This window comes from Alosa alosa, chromosome 20 (assembly GCF_017589495.1).
Source record: "Alosa alosa isolate M-15738 ecotype Scorff River chromosome 20, AALO_Geno_1.1, whole genome shotgun sequence".
Classification (NCBI taxonomy): domain Eukaryota; kingdom Metazoa; phylum Chordata; class Actinopteri; order Clupeiformes; family Clupeidae; genus Alosa; species Alosa alosa.
In genome coordinates, this window is record NC_063208.1 from 14,443,304 (window position 1) to 14,463,972 (window position 20,669).

Consider the following 20,669-nt stretch of genomic DNA (forward strand, 5'->3'; position numbering starts at 1 on the left):
CTGATGTCCGTTTGTGCTTTATTGCTTCATATATCATTTAGACCTTTTAATCCATATATATGAGCAGAGTCTAACACTTGATTCACAAGGCAAATCAAGACATAAATCCTGGGTATTTAAAGGAGGAAATTAAAGGTTCCAACCATCTGAGCCTCCCACTCGTGAAGGAGCGTTCTTGTTAACACAATGTACAAGAAAATACTATTGTTAAGAGTATCACACTATTTTTAACCATTTTTCACAAGTGCATGACCGTGTCCGGGTTGACATTTACATCTAAAATATCACCATGTCAATTTGATATTCTTATCAAACTTTTGTTATTTTCAGAATTAAATATATTTTCCTGATGGCATAAGACATATTTATTCAGAATAAAATGATGTTTTTTGGTGAATATTGTATGATTTTTTTTGCGTCCCTTTCGTTTGTCTCACTCCGTCACATTAACTTGTTTCGTCTGTAAATAGCATACTGTTACTTGAAATGAAATCACAAAGACAATTTTTTGATAATGTCTGCCTGTAGAGCACCCAATAAACTAAGCAGAAAAATCTGACATTCTTTTACATTGTTTATTTGTTGTTTCTTTGGTGAGGGGGTCCGTGAAGCTTAATTACACCCTGTAACACAAATTAGACAGGAATAACTTTTTTATTACAGTTTTGACAATATCATTGCTAAGCAAATTACATATCTTATTGAAAGCATGTAGGGCCTATTCTTAGGCCAATAGCTTGACCACGTGGATAACTAGACATTGTAGGTCTATTTATTATATTTTAACCCATTATATTTCAATGTGGAAAAAAATGTATACTGAGGTGTGCACATTGTTATTTTTTTGGAAGGAGATCATGTCTTTAATGCTGTGGATAAATGGAAAAAAGTTTACTTTTTATGAAATTTTGTTTTCAAATGTTAGGCACCTGTTTCATAGAATGGCCCAGGCCTGTAAAGAGAATCTAGACTGTAAACATAAGTCAGCATAAACCTTTTAAACAATGAATTTCTGTGGTTAACGTTATGGTATCTATCATCTTAAAAATGTACAAATATTTCTAAGGCAGCTGTACTGCCCCACACCATGTGTTCTGTGTGTAAATCATCACCCATAATAAACTCACTTACCCAGTTACCATTGCGACACAGGAAAACACATTTTCCTTATGGGCTTCCGTATGGTGTCGTGGCGTAGTCTAAAGAGCAACATTGAAAAGGTGAGATAGGCTACATAGTGGTGGATCAATCATCAGGAACATTTTAGATAAACGCATTACCTCAAATTGAAATTGTCTTCAAGGAATAACGATGAGGCGCGCAGGTTTGGGTAAGAAGGGTTTGCTTTCATTTCATCACATAAGAGCCTAACAAACTCAGCTATGCTAGCTAGCTAGCTAGCAGGCTGGATTGGTGGCCCGGCATCATTTGCTCAAGTTAGGCCTAAGATTTTACTCAAGAACATATTGTAATTGTTAGTGGACTGTGTTTACTTGTATTCGTGGCTGCAAAAATATTCTATATGACTAACTGTTACATTTAATAGCCTAGCCCTGACGAACTGTGTTTCGTTAACGTTAGCTAACGTAAGTCGATGTATGATGGCAGCTAACTGTAACAGCATAGATAGAACATAATTCTAAACTAGCGATGCAAACAATCTGCTAACTTTCACCATGACGTTTTAAGTACACGACAAGTAGGTCTACAACTGGCATCTAGCCTGTAGCAGTGAGTGTAGTAACATGACTGTTGCCCCTTTGTCAGTATTGACAACCTAGTGTGTAAAATGGCCCAGGTGATTGTCGTAAAGATGGTAATCCTCTAACGTTACAACGAGTCATTTAATTTCGACCTCAACATGTCTCTTCCTAATTGTTAAAAGGTGAAGGAGGCCCTCAAGGCAGCTATGTCGCCAGTGGATACAGTGTGCATGAGGAAGAGAATGAACATTTACAAGAAGGTCTGAGGGCAAAAGTCAGTGCTTTAAAGCATGTAAGTTCCCACAGCACAACATGGGTCTGGGACCCTTACACTGATAATTTAATCAAATTACTGTTCGACAAAATACTCTGTGAGTGGCTTATTCCTATTTCCCTCTCCTTTCTTTTCAGTTGTCTATTGACATTGGGGCAGAAGTAAAGCATCACAACCAGATGTTGCAAGATATGGTACGTTTCCTCACCACAGCCAGAGAATTAGAATACACATTAAAATGACTAATATTAATGCTTAAACACCTACGTTTTCCATTTTTAGGGATTCAAATACATCTATTCCGCTAGTCCCTTCCACTAGGTTTATAATTACACCATAACCCAATGGTTTAATTTTGATTCAGCCTCTGCATTGATCTTCTCCCCAGGACTCTGATTTTGACTCGACAGGAGGTTTACTAGGAGCCACAATGGGCAGACTGAAGCAGTTGTCCAGAGGAAGCCAGACCAAAGTCTTTTGCTACATGTTGCTCTTTGCCCTTTTCGTCTTTACCATTTTGTACTGGGTCATTAGATTAAGATGATGAACAGAGACCTGACGTCTCTTCTCTCTGCTGTCATGCTCTCCCTGTGTGCCATGTTGCTCTGGTTCAGTAAAAAAAAAAAACAATGGGACTGATGGTGACGACAACAAATTGCCATAAGCGTATTTTTATCACAATGAAACATATATGTGAAACTGTGCAATATAGCCTAAGGAAGTGTCTTAACCCTACCAATATGAATAGGTGTACCGTAATAATACCGCCCTGTCTAGTTTTCCACACTGTAGGATTACGTGTCTGGAATGGAGTTGTATTGAAGGTTGAGCTACATATATTCAGTTTTGGGATAAGGACTGGTTCATGATTGCCGTTGAACTTCAAAAGGTGGTCAGGTTTTTTTTATTATTATTATTATTTTTTTTTTTTTGAGCGGAGTCTGACACTTATGTTAATAGGAAAACATCTTTTTTAAATTGATGTATAATTTAGAAGAAACAAAAGATTGTGAGGTGACTTCAGATACTTATGGCAAGTTGTTACTACTTTCATCTTTAAAATCAGTCTGTAGCCTGTCCACAAAAATGTAAGGGCTAATGTATGGAAAACAGAACTGTGTAGTGCAACTACACCCCCACCCCCCAAACAAAAAAGGATCAGCAGCAAAGTCTATAAATTAGATGACAGGAAAATGCAATACTGTTTTGATAGTGTGCAAAGGGACATTCCACTCTGTACAGTCACATACATTTTTCTGGATCTCCAGGACACTCCTAATTTTTGGGTTTGGATTCAAATACCTTTCAATTTGATCTAGGTTCATTATAAGCTGCTTAATACCACAGGGCTTCACACAGCTGAAGGGCCTACATTTGGATACTTTTTTCCTGCAGCAACTCTTGCTCAAAAGCATCTGAACTGCAAAACCAATTCTGAGTTGTAAACAGTGCATGTAATCCATCAAATTTCTCTGTAAATGTCAAGTTGTAAATAAGAGGGAAAATGAGTTCATTAAACATTTTATGTGTAAGAAGTTTCATGTTTTTAATTATTTTACCTCTGTTATAAACACAATGATTCCATAAGTACAATGTGTAAGAGCTGTACAATATTCACACTATATATCTACAAAGAAAAGGATTAACAAAAATCATTCTAATTATATACAAATAAAACATTAAGGCACTGAATTAACCATTCTTACTGAGACATTGCCATCTTATTCTTATCAAATATTGTGACAGAAGAGCACTTGTGTCATTTCATAATGAAAAAGCTGGGATTATTGTGATGTCACTGCCTGGGCAAGGTGTCCATGTACTTGCATATGATGGCCAGCATGACTTCATCTGCTCCACCTCCAATAGATAATAATCTGGAGTCCCTGGTTTATGAGAAAATATTTGTTGAGATGTTTTTTTATGATTTCACAGTGATGAATGTTACATCAAACACTACAAACTCAACCTAAACTGCAGTTAAATATACATTGAATGTAAAACTATAAAGGATATCTAATATCTGCTATTCAGAAGAAATCGGTCATGCTCATTCAAACTGCCTAGCAATGTCACACATAATTTTTCTTTCAAAATAAGTGACAAACACTTCTGACTACGGTCACAAATATGTGATGAGTTCCGCACTATGATGGGACAATTACCCTTTGCGTAGAACTCTAGAAGGAGCCAGGAAAAGTCACTCTTCAATAGGTTACTTGGAAAGGTCTATGTTGTAACACACCCACCACTATGACATAAATAAGTGCTCTTCATCCTGTTATTGAAATCCACGACAGGCACCAATACTGCTCTGTGTGCTTTGGTGTTTGAGAAGAAACAATGTGCCAGACTTAATTTTATAAAAGTCAAATTTCAGTGAGAAAAATGTCATAATGAAGTGAGCAATAATTCCATAATCACACGCTTACTCAATCGACCACATCACTTGGTGTGAGTACTGATCAGTGACGATTGCAGACGTGTGTGAGTGTAAGAGAGAGAGAGAGAAAGACTGACATGCATATATCTGTGCTGGCAGGGTACCAGCTGACTGGAGCATGCCAGAACTGGCTCACCTGTAGAACCTACTGACAAGCACGTCGCTGGTGAAGCCCATCCCTCCCCAGTACTGCAGGCAGCTGTCCCCCACTTCCCGAGCCAGTCGGCCTACCTTCAGCTTGGCCATGGAGGCCAGCTTGGTCACGTCTTGGCCCTTGATGTACATAGCTGTCCCCAGGAAGAAGAGGAGAATCAGTCACACTTGTTGTTGTTAACTTTGCAAAAAGACCTTTTAGACTCTTTCGACTCTTCTGTCCCAACGTCATATGTCTATCCCTACATCTTAATCCCAAACAACTTCCCTCTAAACATAGGCTATGTTCCAAATGCCTGATCACGCATGACTTAAGCCGCCCCCTTCAGTCACATCCGCCCGAATAATTATGGAAATTCCCGTGGAAATGGAAATCTAATCATAGGCGATGTTTATTAAACATGGGCAATAGTGACCAATTTAAAAGGTAAACAGTTTCAAACACAGCACAAATGCCTTATCTGGCTACATGAAAGTGTGAAAGTGGAACAAAATATTAGTGTAAAAGTGGAAAAAAGGAGTTACCCCTTGAGTCAGATCCGGGCAGAAAATTATGGTCAATTCCTTATCCTATGTTTAATTTTTGCACTAAGTTTCATGAAATTTGAGTCAATCATTTTGGTGTAATGTTACTCATAGGACACAAAAGTTGATCACACCACTCCTGAAGTCATATAACAGATGTGTAATTGCTCAACTTCTTTGTTCAATTGTTCATTTGTATTCGTTCAGTCAGGTGAACCTGGGGATACAGTGATCCAGTTATCTGTGGATCTCACAGCATGATTCCACTTGTTTAGAAGACTGACGTGCTAATTTAGAGGGTGATGCTAGTGGAAACAGTCCAACTATGAGTTAAACCCAGGTAGAGTGCCTGGGGGTCAGTGTGGTACCAGAGGGTGAGTGGTAATGGACAAGCGCGAGAACAGTGTCTCGCTCCAGGTGGCATTAGAGCTGGAGTTGTAAATAGTATAAATATTGCAAATATTGTAGTGCAAATATTGTACAATATTGTTTTTGGTCTTACAAGTGCTCTTTAATCTGATGCATTCTCTAAGCCCACTGCTCTTTAATCTGATGTATTCTCTTACTGCCCTGTAACTGACCCTGGGCAGATGTGTCTGGCCCTTGAGTCGTGGATCTGCTCGAATTCTAGGGAGTTTTTCCTCGCCATTGAAATGTATAGTCTGGCATCGAACCATTCACCTCGCTTAATCCAAGGGGTGGGCAGAGAATTGTCTTTCAAACTGCCTAGGCATGCAATAGGCCAGCGCTACGACCATATCCGTATCCGGTCGGCAAAACGGCAAATACATCCTTCTTCGAAAGGAATGACTTAAGTGCATTGTGTTGCTCAACTTTCAAAGAAAAGCACAAGTCCCACTTCTCCAAAGTTGACGCCAACGCCGATTCAAACAACCGCTCTTCGTTTAGCCATAGCCACCTTCCTTGTTGTTCACCGTCGCGAGGACTGTCGTTATCCTGTTAAGCCCGCCTTAAGACTCTCTAACAAAATAGAGGCTGTGATTGAATAACATCCACGGTGTTAGCCAATAGAAATCCCTATGGTTTGATACTAGACGTACAGGCTGAGCAAATTAATTTGCCGCCGCTAGGGTGCGTCTAGATTTCTAGGCTACCCCTTCCATGTACTTTGAACCAGAGTTGTGTTGCGCACCCATATTTCACAAGTGTTCTTAAATGTGCCACCTTTCTATGTTCCCTTCTTTGCAGTGACTTGATACACTTTGTATTTATAATACAAGTGGTCACTACCACACTTACAATGACTTGAGGAGTTTCCGTTGATTTATTCAAGAGTAGGCTATTAGTTATCAGAGAAAGAACATGGAAGTACCAAATGACTTGCTGGTAAGGCTAAACTACATCTAAGCTAAATCCTAAAATAATCCTTACCACGTATTGATCAACAAACCTATCCATTAACAACGTAATCTACCAACATTCAACAATGTAAATATACATTATACAGTGTAAAATGTGTGTTTAAATCGTATCCAAAAGCGGTGTACAGATCACTGTTACGGGACAAATTTGGCGAAATCAGAGAAAATCAGAGACTCATGTTAATAAATCACCCATAGGATTGGTCACTATGTTCGGAGATAACCCAATCAGGGCTTATTTTGTAGACAAGACCCTCCTCTTTTAAATGAGGTATTACAGGAAGTCTATTGGACATCTTATCGCTAAATCATCCGACCATAAGTGCAATACCGCGCCAAACCAGAGGCGGGCAGAATGTACAGAACATTGTGGCGACTTTGTTGGAATAATAATACTTTGTTTGAACCATGATAGTTTCCAAACTTCAGTAGCTTGAATTAACATGGTTAATGACGTATAGGACACCTGCAAATAACGGACTTATGATGGACTATCTCAGTGTTATCCGTGAATCATCTCCGCTTTTTTTTTTATTTAATCCTAGGTCATTAGGTTAATTAATTTGTTCACATAGGCTGACTTTGTAAATTGATAACTGCTTTGAATTAACTTTTATACATGTATCATTTAAATGTGCAGGTGAAACCAGTTGTGTACTCTACTGTTATTTAGCCTTGATTCACATGACAGTCACCTACCCGAGAGGTTTAAATCCTTCTACTATGCTTCAACCACAGGGCGAAAGCTGTAGTTACTGTATGTTACAAACTACATAACTTTACGGCAGTGATTACGAACGTTTGCTGGAACTATAGTTTTGGGGAAACACTTTGTGTCGCTTAATGATGCATCGGACTACTGTATGTAAGTTGCACCACCATAGTTCAAACTGATATTTTGGGAATGCTTGCACAGTTCCAACCATGCAAGCTGCTACATACACTACCGGTCAAAAGTTTGGGGTCACTTAGAAATTTCCATTCCACTCCATTATAGACAGAATCCCAGCTGAGATCAGATGCATTGTTTTTTTTAATCAGGGCAGCAGCTTACATTATGTGCTTACATAATTGCAAAAGGGTTCTCCAATGTTTTCTCAGTTAGCCTTTAAAATTGATATCAGATTAGGGAACAGAATGTGCCTTTGGAACATTGGATGAACCGTTGCTGATAATAGGCAATGTAAATATTGCAATAAAGATCAGCCATTTCTTTCTACTACAGTAGAGAACCCTTGTGCACTTATGTAAGCACTCAACTGATCTGTCACTCAGTCGGTAGCTAGTCTACTGGCACCAGACATAAAAACATCTGGGGTCAATCATGAGGTAATCTGATCTAAATGCGGATTGGGATCAATTATTCAGTCAATGACGTGGTACCAGATACGATCAAATCAATCTCCTAATCCACACTCAGCTAGGATAAGTTAAGATAGCCTCGACTGTGCGCCTTACAGACCCACCTGTGGCGCGGTACAGCAGGGAGCGCAGCAGCTCCACCTCCGTCTCCAGCTCAGCCAGCCGGAAGTGCACAGCCTGGTGGTAGAGCACGGGCTGGTTGAAGATCTTCCTCTGCCGTGTGTACTTGATAGTCTCCTGCAGTACCTTCTCCATCATGGACATGACTGTTAGCAACGACACAGTTAGCATTTATTTATTAATTCACTAAATGTGTGTGTGTGTGTGGGGGGGGGGGGGGGGGGGTAACAACATTTACTTAGGCATTTGGTGTCACTCAGTAATCGCTCTAATGCCAAGACTGATTCTGATTACTAAGAGGGCAGATATGAACACACACAATACAGGGAAGTAATCACATGCATGTCTCACTACTTCCACATCTCCAAAATACATGTCCTTGGCATTATTAGTTCTAAGCTACCACTTGCACTCTAGGGGTGTTAGCCAGAGAACAAAGTGACCGAGTATTGTTTTTTTTTAATTCACAATTGGGCAGGCAGGAGTCACAGGGTGCGTGGGTAAAAATGTGAGCGATATGGCAGTCCTGTGTCCTGTGCTTGTGCGCAACCTTCGCCCGTCCCCATACATCTATCAGTGGGAGCTGAGAAAGAATGGATGACTCAGGTTTCAGGGAGAGGTTAATTTCAGCTGACCGCAGGGGGGAGGAAATGACCAGTCTACCCTGCTAAAAGGAAAAGGGACTTTCTAGCGTCTTGTGTTTGGCTCAATTTCAAGAATCCAAACAGGGTTCCTCCATTCACATGGACAGACAGATTTAAGGCATGAATGCGTTACAACTACTTTTACACAATAATACCATCTTGCCACTGACTAATGGGCCCTTCAGAAAGCCATCCGTTATGGGGTTCTACTCACACTAACAGGAAAAGCCTCCTTTCTACTCTCCACCTCCCACAACCCTCCTGCTGCTCCTGATGTTGTGAAATACGCTGGAGCAAGAGAGGCCTGCCTCCAAGGTACAGCCAACGTGCACGGTGGGGGCAGTCTGAGGTGAAGGGTCATACACTTACCACTGGCCACTGCCCACAGTCTCTCTTCCTGGAACTGCAGCATCTGGTAGGTGAAGCCCATCCCCTCCTGGCCAATGAGGTTCTTGCATGGCACTCGCACGTCATCGAAGAACACCTCTGCCGTGTCCGAGGACCACATCCCAATCTTACCAATCTTACGCGCAATATGGACCCCTTTGACACAAGCAAATGAATACAATATATGAGTATGTCCCCTGTCTGGGCTACTCCCAGTGAGACAGACAGATGGGGAAAATACTGTACATCAAGATGGAATTTAACATGATTTCTGTAGTCCAACATTTTTTCTCTACATGGACTGAACCCAAGTTTTATATACATTTTCCAGACACATGGACCATGGTATACTATACTGTAGGTCATAAAGGAAATTGATGATTGATGATCTATCAACATGGACTGAATCTAACTTCTGTATCTTTTCTTTCCTTGTACTGACTCTTAATTCTGGTATGTTGTTGTTGTCACCTGGTGAGTTCATTGGCAGACAGATGAGGGACTTGTTTTTGTGCGGGGGACCATCGCTGGTGTTGGCTAGCAGGCACATCCAGTCAGCCTGAGTGCCGTTAGTTGTCCACATCTTGCCCCCGTTAATGACAAACTCGTCCCCCTTCCGCACCGCTTTTGTCTTAATGCCTAGTGGAGAGAGGGGGGAAAAGTAAAGATAGAGGGGAAAAAAATTGTTTCTCCTTGTCACGCTGTTTTCCGCAATATCTGCGTATGACTTTGCCACGTGGCTTCAATCATGTATTCCAACCTGAACAATGAAAGAAAAAACCTCAATGAGTCATTGAGACATGGCTAAGCCAGTCATCCTCTCATCCTACAGCACAACCCCCCCCTCCTCATTCTTTCCTCATCAGACTACTGTCATGCACATGCATGCTGCAGGACAGTTATCCAATGGGAAATAAGTTCCATGAAATCAGCAATTAAGAGATGAAAAGCACACCATTCCTACATAAGGACGCCCCGTTGGCTCTCAAGGACTCAAGTGATCTTTTGCGGTCCTCTTCCAGAAAACAAAATAATGATTGTACACTTACTTTAAAAAAAAAAAAAAAAAAAAAAAAGAAGCCTTGCACCAAACCGTGTATTTGAGCCCTTTTATCTCACAATCTACTTGCTTGCTTTGCACTGGCTTTGAAGCCTGCAACGCACTATGTTTTCTGATTCCCAGCTAAGGGGATGTTGCAGTGATAGAGCCCTAGGGGGGAAGTGGCGAAAGCAAGCAGAAAAACACTTCCCTTTGATGATGACTTGTCATTAGCAGGGAACTTACTTGCGACATCGGAACCAGCCCCAACCTCGCTCACCCCCAGGCATGCCACTTTGTCCCCCATTATGGAGGGCAGCAGGAACTCTCTCCTTAGCTCTGCAGAGCCGAACCTGGAGGGCCCAGGACGAGAAGGGGAAAGAGGAGAACAAAGAGGATGAGGGGCTGCACTACCACTTGCTCTCACAGAACAGCATTGCAAAACATAATTATACATGCACAGCACACTGTGGGACATCATTGTGGCTTTAATGAGAAGTTGAACACCCAAGTCTGCGCATAGCTGTCGGTCACATAAGTATGTATTAGCGATGCCTTGGGCGGAACCAAAGTGGTCCAGATGAAAACACATTTTTAGTTAGATTTGCAATTATGTATCAGCTTTTGTTCAGTAAATGTCTTTTTCAAAGTTCTGCTTCAGCATTTTTATTAAACATTATATAAGCTGCTTTCAGACATGTCCTCAGCATTATATGCGGATCTTTGTCAAACGGAGGTCTGACCCTTCGGCTGATTCAGATATGATGCTAACATGCGAAAATTATGCAGTCATTTGTGTGAACAACACCGACCAACACATGAACAGAATCTTAGCATGGTTGAACGTGGTTGTCTGGATACACAGTTGCACTACACACTACATTATATGCTTTTGTGTGTAGACCTTACCTGGCCAGCGCAGGTGTGGCCATATCGCTCTGAACTCCGATGGCCATGGGGATCCCGCCACAGTTGATGTTGCCCAGTTCCTCTGAAACAGCTACACTGTAGCTGAAGTCCAGTCCCAGGCCTCCATACTCTGGCATTGACACAAAACACCAACATTTATTTTCTCACATTGCTCCCTTATAACTCTTTCCAATATCTTCTTCTCTTGGTATTCCTCAGAAAATAATACTCAGCCAGGAATAGATTTTAAAGGATCTATGATTACGTATTGTGTATAGCAAAACATACACAAGCATGTTTTCATGTGCAGTGGGATAATTAATACTATTACTATGTATTAATAACATTCGTCCTTTCGTGTTGTTATGTCAACACTGACAAATTTATGCAGGTCCAATAGCTTCATTCTATTCTTCTATTGGGATTGCATGACTACATGATGAGTAAGCTCTCTGCTCTGCCATGACCTTCAATTTCACCTTGATGATTTACATGAGACATCTGAAGTCGGCCAAGCTAAACCAGACATGCTTCAAGGGAAAACCCAACCACTGAACAGACAAAGACTCTACAAAGCCATTATAACGATGAAGAGTTTGCAGGTGCTTGAGGTCGGACGGATCATCTGAGAAACACTTTTCACATGCAGGGGAGACATCTATGTATTTTATTATGTCTAATGTTGCTCTTCAAAGTAGTAGTAGAAGTAATGCACTGAAAATCTCCCATGCAGCAGTAATGTTGAACCCATTGCCTTAGCACGCCGATAGATGTCAGGGGCACAAGGCTTACAAAAGATCACTCCGGCACAAACGTTTTTAAAACTTTGCATTTATATCCGCTTGGTAGATTTTCACAGAACATTAAAACTGTACGTGTCTTGACTTAGACAGCAATTACTTTGAAGAGACCTCACCACTACGGCTTTTTCAGGCCATTTATCTAGATATGTGTGATGACAGCACATGAAATAACATTACTGTAGCCTTCAGCTATTCCAAGACCTTATCTGCTGAAAACCTGATCAACACTTTGCCCAACATTCCATGAACGTGACTCCTTGCATTTGTACTTTTTAAAACGAATGTATGAAACGGCCAAAGCTTAAAGCAACACCGTGCAATTATCTGCCACTTTTTGAGATGTTTGTTTTTATGCGTAATAACAACTATTTCTTATCATCTTCGAAATTATTTTGATGTACCGATATATGGTCGTGATGTGTGAAGGACACACACTACCTATTGCTTCCGCTGGCTGTCCACTCTATGCACAATGCAGTTTTGTTTAGGTAAAAACACCCCACTAAAATCTAAAAAAGCATTACCAGCATGACATTGCCAATAATTTTGCCAAACAAGATAGCGTAACATAGTTCCACGTTAGAAAGATTATATCATATTATTATATCAGATGACCAGCTTGTGAAATTCAATGTTAGTGTATCTGACTGAAGTCATTTGTTAACTGTTCTTCAAAACCTGGGCGGACAGGAAACTGAGGATGTCATACATCTGACCGAGTATGTGAGTCAAGTAAATATTTGAGCAGGTTAAAAAAAACGTCCAATTATGCGGATCTGAGGTCCGACACCCTGACATCCTGGTGCAGCCGACTTGGAAAAACAAATCCTGAAGGAATTGAGTCGTTGTTTCATCTACAGGGGCGGTTCGATGTCGCAGTTGGCTGCGGTCACGATGAAAAGAGCACTGAGCAACAGGGGGAGGAAACATCACAAGGAGGACAAAGACAGCTGTTTCAACTTAAGAGCCGACATCCACTCAAAAGAAAAGAGGCCACCACAGGGCCACCAGGGCCAGTGACCATTTCATTAGAGTGAAAACAAGAATCACAGCTGTGCCCGACACTTGGACAGATACACCAATGACTTCACTTGTGTGTTTATATGTGGTTGTGACTCCGAGGTAGCAAATATTAATTTTATGACATGTGGAGAATCCATTTAATCGACATGCTGGTTTATTAAGACAGCATGGGTGAGGCACATGAGATTGTGTTGTTAACCACACACAACACCACATAAGAACAATTTTACCATATTTACAATGCGAGTCGAGCCTGATTGTATGACTAACATTCATATGTTGGGCGAGGACCATATGCCTCATATGACCAGAATGCATTTCCTTAGCTACATAACAAAAATAATTGTCATAGTGATATTTTTCAAGGCCAGGCTATGGTGGGAAGAATAGTTATTGGCGGGATTAATCACCTATTCTTGGCCTGTGAAGACATAAAATGTCTGAGCTCTTGAGTCATTAATTAAGTACTTATCAGAAGATGAGAAGTACAGAATGAACTTTGAATTCATCATGTCATCCACTGCTGCCTGATTTCACATTTCATGAGGCAAGTGGAAAAATTGGGATTTGGGAAAATACTTTCACTGCCAGCTCTTCACAACGCAGAGGAGTTACTGTGAAAACTCCCTGTAGATTGAATAATGAGAACATGGGAGGAGAGGTCACTGGTGTTACGTCCGAGCTCGGTGTTGGCAGGCTGGACTATGCTTCCGCTTTTAGCAAGTACAGAGTACTGAGCGCCAAACTTTGGCTGTTTTAGTGCATTTTGTCTCTTTTGTGTGTTCTTGTGCATGTATTTTTACGTTTGTGTGACTGTTCATATCACAGTGCAAATCTTTGCTGAACACTAAACGGCAGACATTTGTGTCTGTGTGTGTGTGTATGTGGTACATATTATGCATTTGTACTACAATATTGATTATCTAATCAGTGTTGACCATGAGTAAGCCAAATAAATGCTGTGCCAGAAGTTTGTAAGGTGTCATTTCCTCCAGTCTCCTTCAATCCTTGTACGGGATGCAGGTCTTTCATTCCCTGACTTATTTGAAAATTAAAGTAATTCCGTATATCCCAGCATTATTACTCAGAGAGAAAGACCTCGTGTTACTGGCACGTCTTCAGTCTTGCTGGAAGCCCTTAGTCTCATGTTGCATTGACTGAAAACATCCTCTGTCACATTTGCTACCTGGAACAATATAGTCTTCCTGGGATAAGGCACTTCCAGGCACTGTCTTGAATTTCCCCTTGGGGATCAATAAAGTATCTATCTATCTATCTATCTATCTATCAATCAAAGTATTACAATAATACAATGACGTACTACTTACTATGATCATAGAAGACCACCTGTCAGTTTTTCACTATGAGGAAATAAACCTGCATTAACATTTATTGGTGAGTGACCATCTCCAATGAAAAATGACGTGGGAGTTTTTGATAACTGTAACTGTCGGCAGAGGTAGGAGTTATGAGCAGGGAAAATAGATCTGCTGTCACTGCTCAAGTTGAATGCTCACAGCAGCCTAATATCAATATGATATTTCTCAGATATGTTGTGGCTCCTTTTAGCCTGACGAGCCAGACCCACATCAAGATGTAGGGTCTGGGGACTCACCATTCGCAGGTGGGATAATCGGTTGTCTTTCCCTCTGCACACAATAGGATAGCGCTATAACTCATGAGTCCCATGCGTTTTCCCACCAGCGGAGCTAGTTGGCTGGTTCAAACTTTTGCCAACTTAAAAAAATCTTAACTTGTGTCACGCTGTTCGGCAACAGCAACATCCATCTTTGTTTTTAAGTAGCAGGGAATTCACGTAGAACCGTTGCAACTCTGCCATCAATCATTATGTTAAGCCCGCCTACCGACTCTATACACAATGTGATTGGCCTTATCAAAGTTTAATTTTTCCATCTCGCAAGCCAACGGAGAGTTGCTAGACTACCATGGCAGCAAATTACATTTGCTGCTGCTAGGGTGCGTCTATCTAGGCTAGGCTCCTTTAGCAGGCACCATCTTTTATTGAGGTTATCCAATATCCCAGTCTGGTAATCTTGTACCGGGAACAGCCCTTGCTGCCCTGTAATCCAGATGAGCTAATGCAAAACTCTTCAGATGTCAGCACTTTCTAATTCCTTCTCTCCCTCTCCCCCTCTCTCTCTCTCCTTTATGAAGCCGTTTCCCCCCTATGGGGCCAGCTGATCAGTCACCACACAGCTCTCAAGTGTGAATGCATTTATCTCTTCTTCTGCCATGAGAGGGAGGCTAGAAATGGCTGCAATCAATGAATTAAGGGCTGCAATTAATGTTTTTTGTCATAGTTGATTAATCAATCAATTATTTTCTCAAATAACCGATTAGTTGTTTGATTGATAAAATGCTAGGAAATGGTGAAAAAATACTAATAAGTGTTTCGCAAAGCAAATGCCCTCAAATGCCTTGTTTTGTCCACATGCCAAACTTATCTGCTCTATATTGTCATAGAACAGAAAGTAAAGTTGAAAATATTCAAACTGAAAAAGCTGATTAATAGATTACCAATGTACCATTGTTCCACAGACTCTTAACGGTTCACCCCAAATGCAATAGCTCTTGCTGATGGCTGACATTTAAAAAAAAAAAAAAACCTAATGATGTCTGCTAGCGCCACAAAAGGAAATCTGAGGGCCATTCTTTTCACTTTCTGCTTTTACCTTCATGACTAGTTTTCCCAGAGGATGATGTCAATTCTTGACAAAATACAATAGTATTGCCTTGTACATGATAAATTATATGTACCAGTTATTATGCTATTATCATTTTAAACCTTTTTAGGAGTCCTGGCGCCTATGTGCTCACAGACACAATAGATTTCCGCTTTTTGCTCTTGAGATAATTGTCTATCCTTTATTCATTTATCTACATGGCTATTCATTTGGCACACCTCTTTAAAGCAACCTGTACAGTATTCATATTTGCTGAGGTGCTTTAACTTTCACAAAGGCTAAGAATGTGAAAACTTGCTGTGTAACAATGATGAGTAAGATTCAGGAAGTTCAGAAAGTTTCAAAAGAACATAAAGTTGGTCAACCTACCAACGGGCTTGTTGACTCCTAAAAACCCAGCATTTCCAAGGATCTTGAAAATCTTGTGAGCAGGAAACAATCCCTCTTCCTCCCACTTGTCCACATAGGGGTTGATCTCCTGGTCCACAATCTATAAAACACAGGCCACTCAGATACAACAACAAAAGAGTAGGTCGGTTTGTGTATGCATGTTAGACTTTCATACTGCAGGGTCCACATTGTGTTAAAGGAGGCATTCATAGCTTGTTGTGTAGACAGATTTTTTTTTTAACTTATGCATAATAAATTCATCCAATAGCATAATTTGATTTACTTTCCTACCCTACACGAGGTATAGGGGATGAAATGAATTCTTGATGTGTTTTCCACCATCTGATTTGCCAGTCAGGGATTTTACACGATTTGAAGCCCATAACATTTTTTGTCATATTCAGCAATCATCTCCTCACAACCGCTAGCTGCCCAACCCGTGATCACACTGTGAAAAACCCTGGTCTCTGTAGGCAGTCCAGGCTCCGAAAACTGGAAACAAACAACGTGGGGGCATTTATCTGGGAATACTGAAAGTATGGGTGAGCTACCTCGCTGGTACGTTTCGTTTGGTCCTTGGTTATATAGTACGTTTTTTTTTTTTTGGTAAGAAAAGCATCTGCTAATTATTGTAAACATCCCTGACTGCACCTTAAGCAGTGATTTGCGATCAGTTTCAACATGATTGAATATCAGAAGTATCTTGACTTTATCAGATTCACTTCACACAGAAGAGCAATCATTTTGAGGCAATTTCAGCAGTGGTGACATACGATTCCCATGCCTATTGTCAGAGGTTGACATACTGCGACAATTACGCCACTTACAATTTGACATAAACAATAACTCTTGTTTCTATGTAAGACAGACACAGCAGACTAGGCTAATTGCCCAGAGATTTGATAGTTTTCAGTGAGTGCCAAAACCTATGCTTGCGCAATTCTTTGGAATCCTCTCCGCAGTCATCTTATCACCATGCCTTTTTTCTCCAGAGTGCCTAAATCATGGCAGTGTCACAGAATACAATGGTTTTAATTGTATTTCACGATGACACAGATTTCTGAGGTCAAGCCTGAAATTTGGAAAATAACCTAGATGTATGTGGGCAAGTCCAAGCAAAACTGTCACGTCCATAAGTTTAGCAACTAAATACCATGGAATTGTGTTGACATTATGGATGTGACAGTTTTTTTTTTTTTTTTTAAAGTATATTTTTTTTGGGGCTTTATGCCTTTATTGATAGGACAGTGGAGAGTGACAGGAAGCGAATGGGAGAGAGAGCAGGGGTGGGATCCGGAAAGGACCACGGGGCGGGAATCGAACCCGGGTCGCCGGCATACGGTGCAGGTGCCCCAGCCAGTTGCGCCACAGCTGCCTGGATGTGACAGTTTTGTGCGGAATTGCCCACATACATTTCCCTTAAGCAAAAGAAGGAGGAACAAAACATCAAATATACAAAAATAGTGAATCAAGAGGGGGTTAATGACACAAAGTCACAACAAAACATAACTTTGGAGCCCTTCAGCAAAACAGATGTCCTTGGAAGAATTATTTTTACTTTCATATTTTCCATTCACTTTGGAAAGCTAATGAAGAGGCCCCCAGTCTACTTTCAGTTGCTTTGAGTGTCAACAAGTCCTTAAAAACAAACCAGAGAATAATCTGGCTCTTTCCTGTGGAAGAACATTGTGGGACTCGAAAATAGAGAATGAGTGTTCTGCAAAGTATTATTAAATTAGGAAAATATCTAATGCAGAAATATTCCAAATTTATTCAATTTATCAAGCATTATGAGAATCTGAGTCAAGGTTTTTTCTTTTGCTTGCTAATTGTTTTAACAAGCATTATTCAATTAGTCTGAATTAGAACATGTTTTACTTTTGTAACAAACTGAAAATTACTTCTCCGTCATGACCTCATAGTGCATAGCCTAATGTCCTTGCAGACCAAGAGCACTTTACAGCATGTGCTTTAAACTTCTCAACTGAAGTTACATTTTGAAAGTCTGAGACAGATAGGCCTAGAGAAACAGGAACTCAACTCCCTCTTCCAAACTAAACAAACAAGGCTTCACCGACAAGCCAACAGAAACATACTGTCTGAATACAGTGGCAAAATAGGAGCAAGTAACCCATTCTGGGGAAATTACTGAAGTTACACAAGACCCAACTACAAGACTCAAAACACACCAGCCTAGTCAACACAACAGCCAGAGGTATCAATATGGAGCAAAATATAATCTAACAATCCTCATGGATAGTGCAGAAAAGGAAGGGAGGTTTCCTCCGAGCCTTGGAAAAGGGAAACACTTCTCCCTGGGGGCCTTAAATCAGTTATCTCTTTTTTGAGACTGTTGTGATGTTTTGGTCCTTGCAGAAGAATTTCCTATCACTGGGCCTAAGATTTGTGGTCAACAGTAATGACCAACACCACAGAGCACCACTCAACAAAGCTTACAACGAAGCATATCCCGCCTAGAAAATGAATGTGCAATGTCAATGATCATTTGAACACATTCTCACACCCAAAGGGGATGATGTTTCACAGGAAAATACGTAATTGAAGTTGTTGATTGACCACGAAATTCCTTTTAAAACAATACATGAGAGAGTTATGGTGTATGGCTCAACACTGATGTACTGTACAGTGGAGGAGGCAACCTAAAATATCTGTTATTGGCAAATGTTATCTAGAAATGCTGACAAACAACACTAACATGCCTCAGCAAGCATTATGGAGTATTGAACATCTACATTCAAAACGAATAATAAGATCATGCGCTACACTGGACGCTCCTAACCACTTGTGGCGATTTGGGGTGGGGCTGAGCAGAAGGGCAGGAACCTCAACAGCATCCTCTTCCTCCCCACACCTGCCAGTCTTGGAGCACATCCCTCTAGGCCTTACTGTAGGTGATAACTGCAGTGATTCACACTCACCAGTCTACAATGTTCACCTCCATTCTCAACTGCATTGTCTCCCAGCATCCCATTTCCTCTCCTGTATTGGGAGTGTTCCCCGCAACTGCCTATTTTCATCTCCCGGCATCCTCTGAGGGTGGCAGCGGAATAATAACAACTTCCCTCCACTTCATATTTCCGACTGTTGTATGGTGAACTATTTTTAGATGCTCAAATGTTTAGCCTAGATCCTTAGTAACCACAGTAACCAACCGAGTCTAGACAGGGTTAATGTGGCAGAGGAGAGGGTGTGAAGGTTAAGAAGAAGGACATCTATTCTTATTTTACGGCAATGTAGTTGTCACTGGGGGAAAGTGCTAAATGGTTGTCTAAATATAACATAATATAACTTAAGTATAGCTCCAAGATTATTCATTTTGATTTTGAACTTTTTACCCATAATGGCTTACTAATGCATGAATTAATTTCATAATCAAATATTCAATTTGATTCAGATGTTGAAATATGGACCTAAATACAGCATTTCATTCTTTTTTTTCTTGTCTTACTGTCGAGTAAATTCATGTTGTCCTCATCCACACATATTGTTATCACTTCTACACTACCTCACATACATGATTAGGGCCTACGTAGGCTTCAGAAATGTGCTTCTGTCCCCTATGATTTTTTTGCAATGCGGCTTTTGGGTGAATGAATGAGCACAAACTCTGCAGTGACTTGGCAAATAGAATAACCATAACACCGTATTCTTTCAGCATAGGCCTTCACCTCCTCTATCCACCATCATATGCATACACACTGACAATCTTCCTTTCACTGCCTGTAACATTACACGAACACGATTTCTAAGAAGGAACTGATTGACATGTTACAAAGTAAACTGTCAGGAATCTAATTAAAAAAAAAAAGACAAATATCCAGATATTGGTTATCTTACTCGCTAATTGTATTTAACATTAGATAAAATTGCTGACATTGACTGTGAATCCTGTGACCTATTTTCTCTCCTCATCAAATCTCAGAGTAGCAGTGACCAATGACACAATTGCTTACTGTACAGGCTTAACATTTACAGACTTAACATCGTGCAGTGTATATTTACTTACTAGCAATACCCCTTCATAGACATTGGACAATCTAAACGTAACGTTGTCTGATTTGCCAGGGTTTTTGATAGGAGCTTGTGTACTGACAGAACACTGACCTCTCACCTACTATAGCCCGGTGTCTAAATTAACTACATTACACCCTTTCTACAAATTTGCTATGTTTGCAATGATGGCTACTAAGATTAGAGTACATCTTAATAAACGTAAATGTAACTTACTGAAATTAATTTAGACAGTTTAAAACGTCAACAACAATAAGTTAGCCCTCTAGGCTAGCTTGCTAAAGCTACCTTCTTTAGGGATTCCTTCAGTGCAAAATGCTCCGGCGTATAAAGAATATGATCAGATGTTTCGGGACTGCTGGTGGCCTTGGCTTTGGAGGACGCTTTCTCTGATAACTGTCTTTTGATGCAAACCGCCGTTGCTTTATAGAGACCACGGTTAGCAGTCAGGTAAAGACGGAGAGATCTTTCCAAAAGAGCCATGTCTGGTCTACTACCGCGTCTGACTTGCGCATGCGCAATGGCTACACAGTTATGTGACATTTAGGTCGAAAGTTGATAGGCCTACATTTATTCACGCATACACGCTGTGTTAGTAAGTCTCCATTTATTATAGACATACCATTAAATAAAATGTTTATTGTGAACAGCTATCACTAACTTATCAATAGGCTATCCATGCACACAGATATTTTAAACAAGCATGAGAGAAATAGACTCAGATAGGCCTGACACATAGTGAGGCACTGAACCCATTAAACAAAACAAGAGCAAT

At 40.5% G+C, this 20,669-nt stretch overlaps 2 protein-coding genes across 2 annotated transcripts; one reads left to right on the forward strand and one right to left on the reverse strand.

Moving 5' to 3' along the window:
* Positions 1-1,175: 1,175 nt before the first annotated feature.
* On the forward strand, positions 1,176-3,509 carry bet1 (Bet1 golgi vesicular membrane trafficking protein). The gene is made up of 4 exons (XM_048229432.1): positions 1,176-1,330; positions 1,886-1,995; positions 2,115-2,171; positions 2,366-3,509. Exons 1-4 carry the CDS (start codon positions 1,312-1,314, stop codon positions 2,519-2,521), a joined length of 342 nt encoding a protein of 113 aa, XP_048085389.1. The 5' UTR covers positions 1,176-1,311; the 3' UTR covers positions 2,522-3,509.
* zgc:85777 (uncharacterized protein LOC405871 homolog) lies at positions 3,498-20,405 on the reverse strand. Its single transcript, XM_048229431.1, has 9 exons — positions 20,183-20,405; positions 15,842-15,962; positions 10,942-11,071; positions 10,279-10,385; positions 9,465-9,632; positions 8,976-9,149; positions 7,947-8,108; positions 4,557-4,707; positions 3,498-3,863 (listed from the first exon to the last, which is right to left on the reverse strand). Exons 1-9 carry the CDS (start codon positions 20,375-20,377, stop codon positions 3,773-3,775), a joined length of 1,299 nt encoding a protein of 432 aa, XP_048085388.1. The 5' UTR covers positions 20,378-20,405; the 3' UTR covers positions 3,498-3,772.
* Positions 20,406-20,669: the final 264 nt, after the last annotated feature.